The following is a 14,147-nucleotide window of genomic DNA, read 5'->3' as shown; positions in this document are numbered from 1 at the left end:
TACTAACCTTACCCCCCCTGTCGCCTTCCCCCCCCACACCCCTCCCCCGAACACACACACACACACACACACACACACACACACACACATACACGCATATATACCTCATATGGGCAAAACTGCAGGTGGTTCATCAGGTGAGGCGGTCAAGGTCGTGGTCCGGTGCAGGCCGCTGAGCTCCAAGGAAGTGGCCGACGGACGGGAGCTGGCAGTGCAGATCGATGAGACGCACGCAGGAGTGGCGGTGACCAAGCCGGGCTCGTCCGCACCAGGCAAGAAGTTTACCTTTGATCATACGTACGGACCAAGCTCTACCCAGATGCAGATATTTGAAGAGACGGCGCGGCCCATCATCGACGCAGCGCTGGCCGGATACAACGGGACTATCTTTGCCTACGGCCAGACCGGGACGGGCAAGACGTTCACCATGGAAGGTGTGTACGACGACAACGATCTCCGCGGCATCATTCCCAACGCTTTTCACCACATCTTCCACCATATCGACGCCGACAAGGCCGACGGCGAGAAGCAGCGGCAGTACCTGGTCACCGCCTCGTACCTGGAGATCTACAACGAGGAGATCCGCGACCTGCTGTCCAAGAGCTACAAGACCAAGCTCGCCATCAAGGAGCACCCGGACAAGGGCGTGTACGTCAAGGACCTCTCGGCCTTTGTCGTCAAGTCGGTGGCCGAGATCAACAAGGTCATGGGCGCAGGCAAGAAGAACCGCTCGGTCGGCGCAACCAAGATGAACGTCGACTCATCGCGCTCACACTCGGTCTTCACCATCACCATCGAGTGCTCACAAATCGGCCTGGACGGCGCCCAGCACATCCATGTCGGCCGGCTCAACCTGGTCGACCTCGCAGGCTCGGAACGCCAGTCCAAGACCGGCGCAGAAGGCGATCGCTTCACCGAGGCCGTCAACATCAATCTCTCGCTCTCGGCCCTCGGCAACGTCATCTCGGCCCTCGCCGAAGGTGCCTCCCGCGGTAAGCGCCACATCCCCTACCGCGACTCCAAGCTCACTCGCCTGCTGCAGGACTCGCTTGGCGGCAACTCCAAGACCGTCATGATCGCCAACGTCGGGCCGGCAGACTACAACTACGACGAGACAATCTCGACACTCCGCTACGCTAACCGCGCCAAGAACATCAAGAACAAGCCCGTCATCAACGAGGATCCCAAGGACGCCATGCTCCGCCAGTTCCAGGAGGAGATCGAGCGGCTCAAGGCCCAGTTGCAGGCCGTCGCCGACGGCGGTGGCCCGCCTGCAGGCACTTCCGCCGCGGCAGGCACCTCGGACAAGTTTGCAGGCATGGACGACGCCGCCATCACAGAAATGGAGGCCCGCCTCGCCGAGGAGCGGGCCCGCATGGAGGCTGACAAGTCGCTCGCCCAGGAAGAGAAGGACAAGCTCGCCAAAAAGCTCGCCAAGCGCGAGGCCGAAATCGCCAAGGAGCGCCAGGCCCGTGACGACCTTGCCGCCCAGATCGCCCAGCTCGAGGAAAAGGTCATTGTCGGTGGCACCAACCTCCTCGACGAGGTCGAGAAGCAGGAGCGCGAGCTGCAGCAGGCACAGCTCGAGATGGAGCGCAAGGCCAAGGAGGCTGAGCGCCTGCAGTCCATGATGGAGGAGAAGCAGGAGGAGACGGTGCTCGAGGCCCAGAAGTTTGCTAACCTTCAGGAGGAAGTCGACGTCAAGACCCAGAAGCTCAAGCGGCTGTGGTCCAAGTTCCAAGCCGCCCGCACCGAAATCACAGACCTGCAGGAGGAGCACGCGTCCGACCGCGAGGCTCTCGTCGCTGAAATCCGCAGGCAAAACCGCGAGCTCAAGCTTTGCCGCCTTATCGTCAACTACTTTATTCCGGCCGACGATCTCGACTACGTCCAATCGGCCTGCTCCTTTGACTCGGAGGCCAACGACTATGTCGTCCGCCACCAGGACTACACCGGGAACAACATCGAGCGCGCCGCCCTGCTCAACGGTGGCTTCCAGGTCGGCCCTGTCCTGCCAGCCTCGCCTGACGCCCGCGCCGCCGCCGCACGCGCAGACGGTCCAGCCTCGCCCTCGGCCGCACGCTTCGACTCGGACAAGCTGCTCCAGTACGAGGCTGCCCTCCAGCAGCACGCCATTGCTCCGGGCGACTACAACACCGGCGAGGAGAACGAGGCGCCTGTCGACGTCCTCGAAGCCGTCCCTAACGTCTACCTTTCCTACTCGCCGGGACACCCTGGCCCCGCTGCCGGCCAGTCATCGCGCATCGCCGACGACTCGGCCCGCGCAAAGGACAAGGCCAAGTCCAAGTCCAAGGCCAAGTCCAAGGCCAAGGTCAAGGCCAAGTCCAAGGCCAAGGCCAAGTCTACTCCCGAGGAAGAGTACCCCGAGTCGCGCGGCTTTGTCGTCTCCCAGCGGCGTCGCTGACCTGTTGTGAGCTCGTGACAGCCAAGGGAAAAAAAACACACATCAGTGCTCCTGCTCGAGCTCGCGTCACATTTCGACTCCGTACCAAGTGGTAGTAGTGTGCTTTGACTTGCGATGATGCAGTTTACGTGGGACGGTGGTTTGGACTCTCAAAAGCTGTCCGAGCCCGAGCCCGAGTCCGAGCCCTCGGACATGTCGCCCAAGCGCGGTTCGGCCATGTAGTCGCCGAAAAAGGTGAAGCCGTTCTTCTCGGTCTCGCCGACAAAGACCTTGGCAAGGAGGAAGGCGTCGTTGCCGAGAGCAGTCGTGAGCTGGTGCCAGCAAAAGACAGCAACGTTTTCGGTCGTCGACACACGCTTCTTGAAAAACGCCACGTCCTTGTCGAGGTGCTTGTGGTCGAGGACGTCGAGGATCGAGGTCTTGATGACTTCTTTGAGGTCGGTAAGGTTGTACAGCATGCCGGTCTTGGGTGAAACCGGACCGCGGAGGGTGACCTTGAGCACGTAATTGTGCCCATGGCCGTGCAGCCCGTTGCACTTGCCATACAGCGCCGCGTTCTCGGCCTTGTTCATCTTGTATGTGTGCAGCCGATGCGCTGCCGAGAACGTCTCACGCCGAGTCATCTCCACTACCGGCAGCAGGCCGGACGCCGGCCGCTTGCGGACCATCTTCTTCTTCATCTGTGGCCGCCGTGGACTCTTGGCCTTGGTTTCCCTGCTCTTCTTGCTCGCCTTACTCGCCTTGCTTGTCTTGCTTGTCTTGCTTGTCTTGCTCGCCTTGCTTGTCTTGCTCGCCTTGCTCGCGCTGGTCTCGGCCGCCTTTGCGCTGCTCGACGCAACGGCATCGTCCGAGCCGGCGGAGCTCGCCTTGCTGGCTGTCTTGGCCGTAGCCGATCCCTTCTTCCCGCTCGAGGCGGCCGATGCCGACTTGGAGCTGGCCTTTTTCGTCTTCTTCTGCTTCTTGGCCGCAGGCGTCTTGCTCTTGCTAGCGAGAGTCTTCTGCCGCTTGGCCGGGCGAGGCGAGGGCGAAACGGCGACGTCGCCAGCCTCATCAATACTGGCACTCTCAGGACCACGCATCGAAGCCCGCAGAGCCTCGGCAATCATCCGCTCCTCGTCTGGGTGGAGGCTGTCGTATTTGGTGGCGACCTTGCGCTTGCGCTCGGGACGCGACATGGTAGAATCGGCTTGTGTAGCTGTTTTAGGCGGGAAGCGGGAGGGGAGGGAGGGGTGGGGGGGGATAGCACGGGGCACTTCCGAGTTGGAAGTGGGGAAGGGTGAAGGGGGGGAAAGGGGGTGGAGGTGGGAAGAGGGGCAGAGAAGAGAGCGAGCGGGGACTTGTGCTACGGGTACGTGTCAAGTCGTGTGTGGTGGGTGAGGAGGTAGTGTCAAAGGGGCTGGTGGTGGTGGTTTGGTGTGGCGCGAATTTTTCGTTGGCAGAGGGAAATCGGATGCCATGGGTGGGCGGCGAGGGGAAGCGGGGGGGGGGATGGGGATGGGGATGGGAAGATGTTGAAGTGGTGCTTGGGCAAGGAAATGGTAATGGTGTAGAGCAGGGAGCGGGGGGTAGATGGCTGGCTCGTGGGGCGCAGGAAAGGTTAGGGAGCGCTCAAGGAGGGGGAATGATTTTCAAGACTGCTGGCCTGGCGCTGGTCATAGATTCTACCGCTGTTGCGGAGCATTACGGCGTTACGGCAAACTCCCGCGAGGTGCCCGAGTATGGCTTGGTCACCTCGTCGACTTCAGGCAGCTTGAAATAGCCCGAGTGCGTGATGCGGTACGTGCCCGGGGCGGCCGAGGCCGGAATGGCCCACTCGACAGTGACAAGCGACTCGAGAAGGCGGGTGTGGCGCCAGAGGATGCGGGTCTCCCAGCAGGCATCGGTGCAGACGACCGACCAAGCGCCCGAGCCCGGCTGACGCATCTCGACGGTGAGGTAGCTCGAGTCGGTCATGTAGTTGTTGCGGAGGTTGGCGCCCCAAAAGACGACCGAGACCGTGGTATTGTCGCGGATCGAGTACGATGCGGCCGGCTGCGTACGGACGGCGCCAAAGGTGGCGTCGAGCGGGTGGATGTCGGCGAGGACCGGCGGGAGAAAGTCGTAGTTGACAAAGACGGTCGATGGTGCGGGGTGCCAGGAGCCGGGACAGGCGCGCGCTTTGCAAGCGCGGTGGCGAGCGTGTAGTACTCTTGCATGTAAGCCGCGAGCGTGTACGGACCAAAGAGCGTCGACGCCGCCTCGTAACGCTGGCGGGCGTACTCCCCGCCAGCAGTGTCGTACGTGCCAGCGGCAGTGAGCGACGGACCGGTGGCGATGTACTGCGAGTACGCGTTGGCGAGGCCGGCAATGACAAAGGTCAGCTTGTCGGCGGCAGGGTGGCCGGCGTCGACAAAGGCGCGGCGGACAATGTACCGCAGCCGGCGGCCGGACATTGTGGTAAACTCGCCGGGCACGGCAATGATGACCAGCTGGCCGACCTGCGAGATCTGCAGCGGGAGCACGGTCGGCGTCCACGGGTGCGGCTTGATCTCTCCAACGTCAAGGAGAATCGGCTTGGGTGCGTGACACGCGACCTGCGCCGGTGTCGGCTCCTTGATCAGGCCACGGACCAGATCCCACAGCGGATTGCCCGACGTGGTGTTGTCGCCCTGGTGAAAGTTGAACGCGCCCGGCCCGTCAGTGGTCCCCGCGGCGAACGAGAAGCCGACCGCCGGCCGGCAGGTGGTCACCGGGCTCGGCGCACCCGAAAACTTGGGCGCGACAGTAACGTTGGTCATGTCGACCCAGGCGTGAACCGAGGCCACGCCGAGCGCGGTGTCGAGTGCTTCGTTGGCCGACTGCGCCAGCCGCATCGCCTCGTCCGCCTGCGCCGCCCCGATGGTACGGGTGCTTTCAAAGTCGTTGTCAAAGCCACCCGGGCCGACACCAAAGCACTCTTCGTTGCGGCCGTCACAGACCGACTCGCCGTCGGCGCACGGCGTGCCGCCAACCTTGGCGTGGCACCACGCGCCCTCGACGTTCGGCGAGACGTCGCCCTCGTTGGCCTGCCCAAACGCAGCCACAAACGGGCCCTTGCCGGGGAGACTACCGGCAGGATTATGCGCCGCCTCGACAAGCATCGAGGCGTAGCCCTTGTTGTCTCCGGAAACAAGCTTGTTTGTGTTGTGCATCGACGTGCAGTGGACCGCAAAGAACGAGAGCAGCGCCAGCGGCTCGCCGGTGCCTGCATCGTCGAGCGCCACCACCGTCATGTTCTTGTCGACGTCATGCTCAAAGAGCGCGCGCTCCTCGGCCGGATTCGCTAGATACGACGATGGCGAGCGGTTGATGTTGGCGCCCAGCAGCGAGCCGACCTTGAGTCGGCCCTTCAGTTCGTGGCGCGCGTCGGCATGCGCGTCGAGAATGGCTGCCACGATGCCGCCCACTACCGTGTCAAAGTGCTTCTTGTCGAACCCGAGCGTGGTGATATCGTACAACAGAGACTGCGTCGAGTACGCGCCTGGGCCCGAGTGCGTGTGGATGCCCGAGAGCATGACATTCTCGTGCGAGTACACTCCAGGCAGCTTAGCCTCGAGCGCCTCCACCACCGCCAGCTTGACCCCGAGCATGACCATGCACACATCGACCGAGACATAGGCAAATCGTGCGCCGTCGTCACTCAAAACACCATCGCACGCGCATGGAGCCGAAAGTGCAGCCCGCCTCCAGTCTGGCTCGGCTCGGCGTAGCCCATAAAGTCCACCTCGGTCGCAGGTCCCGTCACGTCACGAATGCCCCGCCCAAAGGTCACCCTCGCGGCACTCGCACCCTCCGCCCAAACCAATGCCAACACCACGAACACCACCGCAACCACTGCCATCGAAGAGACCTTCGCGTGTAGTCCACGAGTTGTCGTCGCCAGGCCCATGCTGAGAGAGAGTTCGGTATGCCGATAGAGAGCGGTGCGGGGGGGGGGGTGCGGGGGGAGGGGTGACGGGGAGGTAGCGTGGCGGGAGGAGAACGGTGGAAGCGCATGACTTTCAGGGTTTTTTCCCCGTTCCGGACCTCATCCATCGATCCTCTGCTTGGACGAGGCGTTGCGGGCAGAGTGATGGAGAGTCGATCTCGTGCTCGACCTCTATATGTGAAGAGTGCAGATCCATCTCATGGCAGCAGCAGGAGTGCGCTCGAGATCGGTGTCTACACCCTGGTGGTGTCCAGGTGCTTGTAGTGATGCGACGCTGTGCAGGTGATGGTCGTCGCCGAGGAGCTGGTCAGATGATTTGAGAAGAGCACAACCACAGACATCGATCCGCCGCTCTCCCTACATCATCGACGTTCGCTACACTCACGGTCGAGTGCCAGAGTACGCCATTACCAACATGGCTCTTGTGTAGTCGCCAGGGGGATGCCGTGGGCTGTCTCAGCTCTGAAGAGCGCAACGAAAAAATCGAAGATCACAATGCGGTGACATAGTAAACATCACCGGTTATATTTGTACGGCGTTTAAACCCAGCCGAGGCCAAGAACCACCCACCCATCTTGCCCCTGTCTCTCTCTCTCCCCCCCCCACCAGACCACTCTCCTTTTCCTCCACCTCTAGCTTCGAGATCAAGCCGCGAAATTCATTGGAGCGTTCTCCCATCAGCTCGTTGTGTGGCGAGGGACGGAAAGGCGACAGCGAAAAAGGAACGTTCGCTCCGAAGAAGACGCCTGCACAGGTTGGCAGGCGGAGGAGGAGGCGGGGGAGGGGAAGGGGGAGGGGAGGAGGAACACTCGACAATGTCAGCAGCAACAACGACAATGGAGACGCAAGGCGAAGTGGCGGGAATGAGCGGGGACGGTGGTGGTGGCGCTGAGCAGGGAGCAAGCAGCGGTGGTGGTGGGGCTGGTGGTGGGGGTGGGGCCGCCGGCCCGTCGCGGACGGGACCGCCGCTGCCGCCGCCTCTGCCTGGCACGCGCGAACTGATGAAGGTGCCGGACGGAATGCTCGGCCAGTGGGTGGAACGCATTCAAGGCTACTCTGTGCAGTATGACGCGGTTCGGTGGGCAGCCAAGAACCTGTGCGGCCCCCCGCGTGTCTTTACACTCGAGCACAACTACGGCGACATTCGCGGCTCGTTTACCCAGCCGTACGGCACGCAGGGCACGCACTGGGTCGAGTTCTTTGTGGCCGAGCCGGTCATTGTTGCTTCGGTCCACATCTATGAGACGTACAATCCGGGCGCGGTGACCCGGATTGCTGCGTGGGACTACGGCGCCGAAGAGTGGGTTTCGCTGTGGACTGGGGCCGGGCGCCGGGCGCCGCCGGTCTCGCGCATCTTTGCACCGCCCCTGGCGAACGTCGACATGTCGTCGGACCTGTTCCGGCTGGAGATTGACGTTGACTCGGTGCCGGGCTACAACGAGATCGACTGCGTGCGGGTCATCGGCGTCCCGCTCAACGACGAGCTGCGGGCCGAGCTGGAGGCCAAGGCGGCGCGGGCGCGCAAGCTCAAAGCCTTTGAGGCTGCGGTCGACTCGATGCCGAAGCGGCAGGTGCGAACGGACCTCAAGTCGAAGAAGGGCAAGTTTGCCGCGCTCTCGCTGGCGGTCGACGTCAACGCGGCCAACGCGTGGTTTGCGGCCGGGACCGAGCCGAGCTCGGCAGTCGGCCCAGCCTCGGCCGGCTCGCTGGCGCACCCGTTCGAGATGCACATTCGCGCCGGCATTCTCACGCCCAAGGCTGTTCTCGCCCAGTCGATCAAGAACTTCCGGGCCTTTGACGCCAACCCGCTTCCGGAGCTTGTCCGCGCCGCCGCCTCGCGCTCGTTGGCCAAGGTCAAGTCTGTGTTGCAGGCCAACCCGGGCATGCTCTCGCGGCGGCCACCGCCCGAGTCGCTCGACATGCACACTGTTTACATCTCAGCGGTCAACGGCTACTCGGCGCAGTACGACACCTCGAACTGGGCGGCGACGAACGTCATCGGCGCGCCGCGGGTTTACCCTCAGTACGGTGACATTGCCGGCGCCTGGGCGCAGCCGTACAACTCGCAGAACATCGAGTGGATCGACGTGAGTATCGAGCGCGAGCTATGGATCACCTCCATCGACGTGTACGAGACGTATAATCCGGGCGCTATCACCCACATCCAGGCCTGGGACAACTCTGCCGAGGCCTGGGTCGACCTCTACGTCGACGAGAACCCACGGGCGGCGCCGGCGGTCTCGCGCATCTTTACGCCGACGCTCACGCTGCCGCAGTTCCCTTGCTCGCGACTCAAGCTTGTCCTCAACTGCGCGGCTGTCAACGGATACAACGAGATTGACGCCATCCAGGTCCACGGCGGAACGTGTGAGAACTACGTGCCACCTGCGGTGACACCAGCGCGCGACGTGGGCTCGTCGTCGTCGCGTGGCGGGCCAGAGACGCCGGCGTCGTTTCGGGCCTTTGACGTCTGGCAGCGCTCGCCGCTGCTTGTGGCCATCCGGACTGGCCTCACGCCCATTGTCTCGTACCTCATCGCGTACGGCGCCGATGTGGCGCGCAAGTCGCTGTACGGCTACTCACCGCTGGCGTGGGCCATCATGCAGGACACCAAGCAGCCGATTGTGTACACGCTGCTTGCGCACCCGGCGGTCCACGCGCCGTACAAGTCGGGCAGCGCGGCCGAGTACGCACTCAACGACCACGGCGAGACAGTGCTGCACCTTGCGGTGAAGCACGACGACCCCAAGCTTGTGGCGCTCCTTCTTGCGCTCGAGTCGTTTGATCCGACGCTTGAGTCGAGCGCTGGGCTGACGCCGCTGGCTATGGCGACCTCGGGTCGAGTTCGCGCGGTCTTTGCCGAGGCTGGCGGTGCAGCGTCGAGCAGCGCCGAGCTGCCGGCCTCGCTTGCCGATGCTGCGGCGACCGGCTCGGTCCTCACCGTCAAGCGAGTGTTGGATCGCGATGGCGTGGCAGCGGCGGCAGCGACCGACGACCGCGGACGGACGGCACTCTTTCACGCGCTCGACGCGCGTGCGGACGAGGTGACGGCTCTCCTGCTTGCGTCGCGGGTGAGTGTTGACTGCGCCGACCACGCGGGCAACACGCCGTTGATGCGAGCGGCGGCGTCGGGCTCTGCGGCTGCTGTGGCGATGCTACTGACGCGGTCAGTGACGCGCGAGGCGGAGTCAGCAACGGCGGTCAATGCCAACGGCGACACTGTGCTACACTGCGGGGCGCGGTCGGGCTCGGCCGAGGTTGTGGAGCTCTTGCTGGCGTTTGACGGCTTTGGTGCTGCCGCAGGCATGGCAAACAACCAGGGCCTCACGCCAATCGGAGTGTGCTCGTCGGGCGAGGCAGCAGCGGTGCTGGAGGCTGCTGGCGCTGGTGGGTCGTGGGACGGGTCCGAGGGCCGGGTGTGCGCGGTGTGCTTCATGGCACCGCCGCTCGGCTCGGAGGGCATGGTGTGGCGGTGCGAGTGCAACGCTGAGTTTTGCGAGGAGTGCTTTGTGCACATGGCCAAGGCGGCGCTGCACGACGGCGAGTTCCCGCAGTGCTGCAATGCGGCGTGTGAGGCGACGGTTCCGATGTCTGTCCTCCGCAAGGCACTTCCGGTATCTGAGCTGCTGCTTGTGGCGGCGGTGATGGTCAACGAGAGCTACGACACGGACGGGGCGTACCGGACCAACTGTTCGGTCTGCTCGCGGATCAACGACATCCGCGACGTGCTAGCGTCGGGCTCGGCGCGGTTCCAGTGCGATCACTGCGGAGTGTACTGCTGCGCCGTGTGCGAGCAGATCCATCCGCGGCGGAGCCCGCCGCGCAACGAGCAGGATGTGGCGCGCAACGCCATGGACGACGAGATCCACGCGGGGTGCGTCGACAAGTTTGGCTCGCTGCAAAAGTTCCTCGAGTTCTATGCGTTGGTCACCGAGAAGGCCATGCGCAAGTGCCCAACGTGCGGCGAGGTGGGAATCAAGGACGACGCATGCTGCCACCTGCACTGCGTGTGTGGGAACGACTACTGCTATCTCTGCGCGCGGAACCGCGACCAGCTCCACGGAACGTCGGTCTCGACCCACTCGACGTACGGCTCCGAGTGGCAGACCGACACCGAGTACTGCTGGATGTACGCGCACCATTCGGCCAACATCGATCCGCGGGTGGCGGCGCTCGGATGTGGCCAGGCCGGGTGCCGGCCAAGCGGCTCGTGCCCGTCGGATGCCACCTGCCGCGTCGAGCGCGACCGCTTCGCCAATGCACTCATGGCCACCATCCGAGTTCGCTGCGCCGTCCTTGACTTTATGCGACGGATGGGCAAGTCCGACTTTGTGGCCATGATCACCCGCTTTGGCTGGCGCGACCTTGTCAACAACCAGTACTTTGACGGCAAGTTTCCGCTCGACACCCTCGCCGAGGACGACGTGCCGGACTGGCTTGAGTACGAGCCCGAAAACGTGCGCGAGTTCTACGGCGCTCGCCTCCACTGGTTCATCCACGAGAACGACATTCCCGAGTACGAGCGGGTCCTCACCGCGTGGCGCGAGTCAGGCGGCGCGCCCGTCGGCTGGGCCATCGGCGGCGAGTCCGCAAACCCCGAGCCTGCCGCTGATGATGACGTCGGCACGTCGGCTGCCACTGCCCCTCCCCCGGCTCCGCCGATGCCTGCCGACCCTGTCATCAACGAGCCTCCTCTCGACCTTCCTGACCGGTTTGTCTTCAACGCCCCCGACGGCGTCGACGACGGCGACGATCGCGGACGGCGCCGGCGTGGCTGCGCCATCATGTGATTGATGAAAACCCCGTAGAACGTTCCAATCGCAGCTGTCGAGATGAGAGAGTGGTGGAACAGTCGATGTTTCGATGGGCAGCCGACCGGCCAATCCAGAACAAAAGACTATCGAAAAGCCGAAGCTGATCGAGAGCGAGCCATGGCAAGCAGAGGATGATCCCCAAGGCGAGCCACCACTCCGCTTCACCGACCACAACCATGGACGCTGATCACGCCAAGGCTGTCATTGCCGACCTGGGTCTCGCCCCTGACACTATCGACAACACCGACCTTACCCAGGCCCTTCTTGTCATCCATGCTGCGGTATGTGCCTCCCGTCTCTCCCCGCCCTCCCCTTCCCCCTTTGCGCTCTTCCCCTCCCCCGTTCCCCCTGGTTGGATGCACTCTCCCCTGCATTGTCCATGGCCACCGTGCCGGGCACCCGCACCCCTCCCCCCCTCCCCCTCCCCCTCCCCTCCCCTCCCCTCCCCTCCCCTCCCCTCCCCTCCCCTCCCCCTCCCCCCCCCCCTTCTCCCCCTGCTCTCTTGCTCTCGCCCGTGGTGTCTGTGGTCGCGTCTGCACTCACTCACACGGTCACTCTGACATGGATATCGACCAACCCGACACGACACCCGACACGACGACACCCGGCACGACACAACACCCGACCAACTCGATATGACACCCGACACGACACCCGACACGACACCCGACACGCCACCCGATCACCCGACATACCACCCGATCACCCGACACACCACCCGACACCACACTGCTGATCAACCTCCTAGGTCGGCACGCCCGAGTCTGAGGAGGCTCGCAAGCTGCTCGGCGAGGTGGCCAAGGCGGCCAAGAAGATGGTGGCCGATGAGCACCTGGTGTTCCTCGCGCAGTACGTGGCCGACGAGCGAATCCGCAAGTCGCAGTTCAAGGCCGCAACCAAGTGGCTGAAGAAGGCCAAGGAGATGCCCGTCGATGAACTCGACGTGGCCGACTTTGAGCAGACGACCGGCGTGGGCGTCTCGTACACCGACGACGAGATTGCGGCGGCGGTGGCCAAGACCCTCGCCGACAACGCCGACGACCTCGCCAAGCTCCGCTACCAGATCAAGGCGACCAAGCTCAAGGGCCAGGTCATGCGCTCGCTGCCTTTCGTGGATAGCGATGCAGTCGAGACTATTCTCCAGGCCAAGATGGCCGAGGCGCTCGGCCCGATGACCGAGGCCGACATCGCGGCGGCGGCCAGCGGCAAGAAGGGCGGCAAGAAGGGCGGCAAGAAGGGCGGCAAGGCTGGTGGCAAGGCTGGCGGCAAGGCCGGTGGCAAGGCCGGTGGCAAGGCCGGTGGCAAGGCCGGCGCGTCGGCGCCCGACGGTACTGACGCTGCGCCGGCCAAGTCGGTCCGCACGCTCCCTGTCACGCTCGACGACCCGGCGACGCTGCCAGACGCGCCGGTGACGCTCAAGTACTCGCAGCGGACGTCGGTGCGGCACGTGCTCTCGGCCGGGCTCAAGTGGTCCGGCGCGCCGGTCACGGTCGCCGGCTGGGTCCGCACCATCCGCAAGCAGACGACCATGGCGTTTGTGGAGCTTGTCGACGGTTCCACCATCAAGGGCCTGCAGGTCATTGTGGAGGAGGACAAGATCGGGTTCGCTGAGCTTCAGGCGGCGGCGACGGGTGCGTCGCTCAAGGTCGTCGGCACCATTGTCGAGTCGCCCGGTAAGAACCAGGCGGTGGAGATCAAGGCGACGACGGTGGAGATTCTCGGCGAGTGCTCCCCCGACGAGTACCCGCTGGCCAAGTCGCGAATCAAGCTTGAGACCATGTGGCCGCTGGCGCACCTGCGTGTGCGGACCAAGGTGGTCGGCGCCGCCGCGCGCGTCCGCAACGTCCTCGCCATGGCCACCCACGAGTTCTTCCAGGGCATCGGCTGTCAGTACGTCCACACGCCACTCATCACGGCGTCCGACTGCGAGGGCGCCGGTGAAATGTTCCGCGTTACCACGCTCCTCAAGGAGGATGGCTTGGTCTCGGAGATTCCGGCCACCGACGACGGCCACGTCGACTACGCGCAGGACTTTTTCTCCAAGCCGGCCATGCTCACCGTCTCGGGCCAGCTCAACGTCGAGACGTACTGCGCCGGCCTCTCGTCGGTCTACACCTTTGGCCCGACCTTCCGCGCCGAGAACTCGCACACCTCGCGCCACCTTGCCGAGTTCTGGATGATCGAGCCCGAGCTTGCCTTTGCTGACATCCACGACAACATGGCGTGCGCCGAGGACTACCTCAAGCACTGCGTCTCGACCGTCATGGCCAAGTGCTCCGAGGAGATCAACGTGTTTGACCAGTACGTGGCGCCGGGCCTCATCGACCGCCTTTACAACATTGTCGAGTCGGACTTTACCCGCATCACCTACACTGAGGCCATCCGCGTCCTCGAGGCTGCCATCGCCGCCGGCGACGTCTCGTTCGAGAAAAAGGTCGAGTGGGGCATCGACCTTGCCTCGGAGCATGAGCGCTACCTCTGCGAGCAGGTCTACAACATGCCGACCATCGTCTACAACTACCCTAAGGACATCAAGGCCTTCTACATGCGCCTCAACGACGACCCCGAGGCTCCCGCGCCTACCGTCGCCGCCATGGACGTCCTCTGCCCGCTCGTCGGCGAGCTGATGGGCGGCTCGCAGCGTGAAGAGCGCTACGACGTCCTCGTCGAGCGCCTCAAGGAGGACAACATGCCGCTCGAGCCCTACTGGTGGTACCTCGACCTCCGCAAGTTTGGTTCGGTCGTCCACTCGGGCTTTGGCGTCGGCTTTGAGCGCCTCGTCCTCCTCTGCACCGGCCTTGGCAACATCCGCGACGTCATCCCCTTCCCCAGATATCCTGGTGAGGCACTGTTCTAGGCATCTGTCCGCCCCCCCCCCCCCACCACACCCCTTACTACTACCACCTCCACCACCAAACTCCCCCCCCCCCCCCCTCCCCCCCCCCCTCCCCCCGCCCCCCCC

General features: G+C 64.0%; 6 protein-coding genes across 6 annotated transcripts; 3 read left to right on the top strand and 3 right to left on the bottom strand.

The window, feature by feature from the left end:
- Positions 1-109: 109 nt before the first annotated feature.
- Positions 110-2,425, top strand: AMSG_07357 (kinesin family member 3B; the record flags this gene model as incomplete). The annotated part of the gene is made up of 1 exon (XM_013900808.1): positions 110-2,425. The coding sequence occupies one exon, from the start codon at positions 110-112 to the stop codon at positions 2,423-2,425; it is 2,316 nt and encodes a 771-aa protein (XP_013756262.1).
- A 149-nt stretch (positions 2,426-2,574) lies between these two features.
- AMSG_07356 (6-pyruvoyltetrahydropterin synthase) lies at positions 2,575-3,600 on the bottom strand (the record flags this gene model as incomplete). The annotated part of the gene is made up of 1 exon (XM_013900807.1): positions 2,575-3,600. The coding sequence occupies one exon, from the start codon at positions 3,598-3,600 to the stop codon at positions 2,575-2,577; it is 1,026 nt and encodes a 341-aa protein (XP_013756261.1).
- Positions 3,601-4,374: 774 nt separating this feature from the next.
- On the bottom strand, positions 4,375-6,039 carry AMSG_07355 (uncharacterized protein; the record flags this gene model as incomplete). Its single annotated transcript, XM_013900806.1, has 1 exon — positions 4,375-6,039. One exon carries the CDS (start codon positions 6,037-6,039, stop codon positions 4,375-4,377), a length of 1,665 nt encoding a protein of 554 aa, XP_013756260.1.
- A 44-nt stretch (positions 6,040-6,083) lies between these two features.
- On the bottom strand, positions 6,084-6,332 carry AMSG_07354 (uncharacterized protein; the record flags this gene model as incomplete). The annotated part of the gene is made up of 2 exons (XM_013900805.1): positions 6,084-6,225; positions 6,265-6,332. 2 exons carry the CDS (start codon positions 6,330-6,332, stop codon positions 6,084-6,086), a joined length of 210 nt encoding a protein of 69 aa, XP_013756259.1.
- A 1,040-nt stretch (positions 6,333-7,372) lies between these two features.
- Positions 7,373-11,161, top strand: AMSG_07353 (ankyrin; the record flags this gene model as incomplete). Its single annotated transcript, XM_013900804.1, has 1 exon — positions 7,373-11,161. One exon carries the CDS (start codon positions 7,373-7,375, stop codon positions 11,159-11,161), a length of 3,789 nt encoding a protein of 1,262 aa, XP_013756258.1.
- Positions 11,162-11,361: 200 nt separating this feature from the next.
- Positions 11,362-14,042, top strand: AMSG_07352 (asparaginyl-tRNA synthetase; the record flags this gene model as incomplete). The annotated part of the gene is made up of 2 exons (XM_013900803.1): positions 11,362-11,466; positions 11,934-14,042. The coding sequence occupies 2 exons, from the start codon at positions 11,362-11,364 to the stop codon at positions 14,040-14,042; spliced, it is 2,214 nt and encodes a 737-aa protein (XP_013756257.1).
- Between the last annotated feature and the right edge of the window lie 105 nt (positions 14,043-14,147).

Source organism: Thecamonas trahens (assembly GCF_000142905.1).
Source record: "Thecamonas trahens ATCC 50062 unplaced genomic scaffold supercont1.34, whole genome shotgun sequence".
NCBI classification, from domain to species: Eukaryota; order Apusomonadida; family Apusomonadidae; genus Thecamonas; species Thecamonas trahens.
The sequence above is the reverse complement of the archived record's forward strand: the minus strand, read 5'-3'. Positions and strand labels throughout refer to the sequence as shown.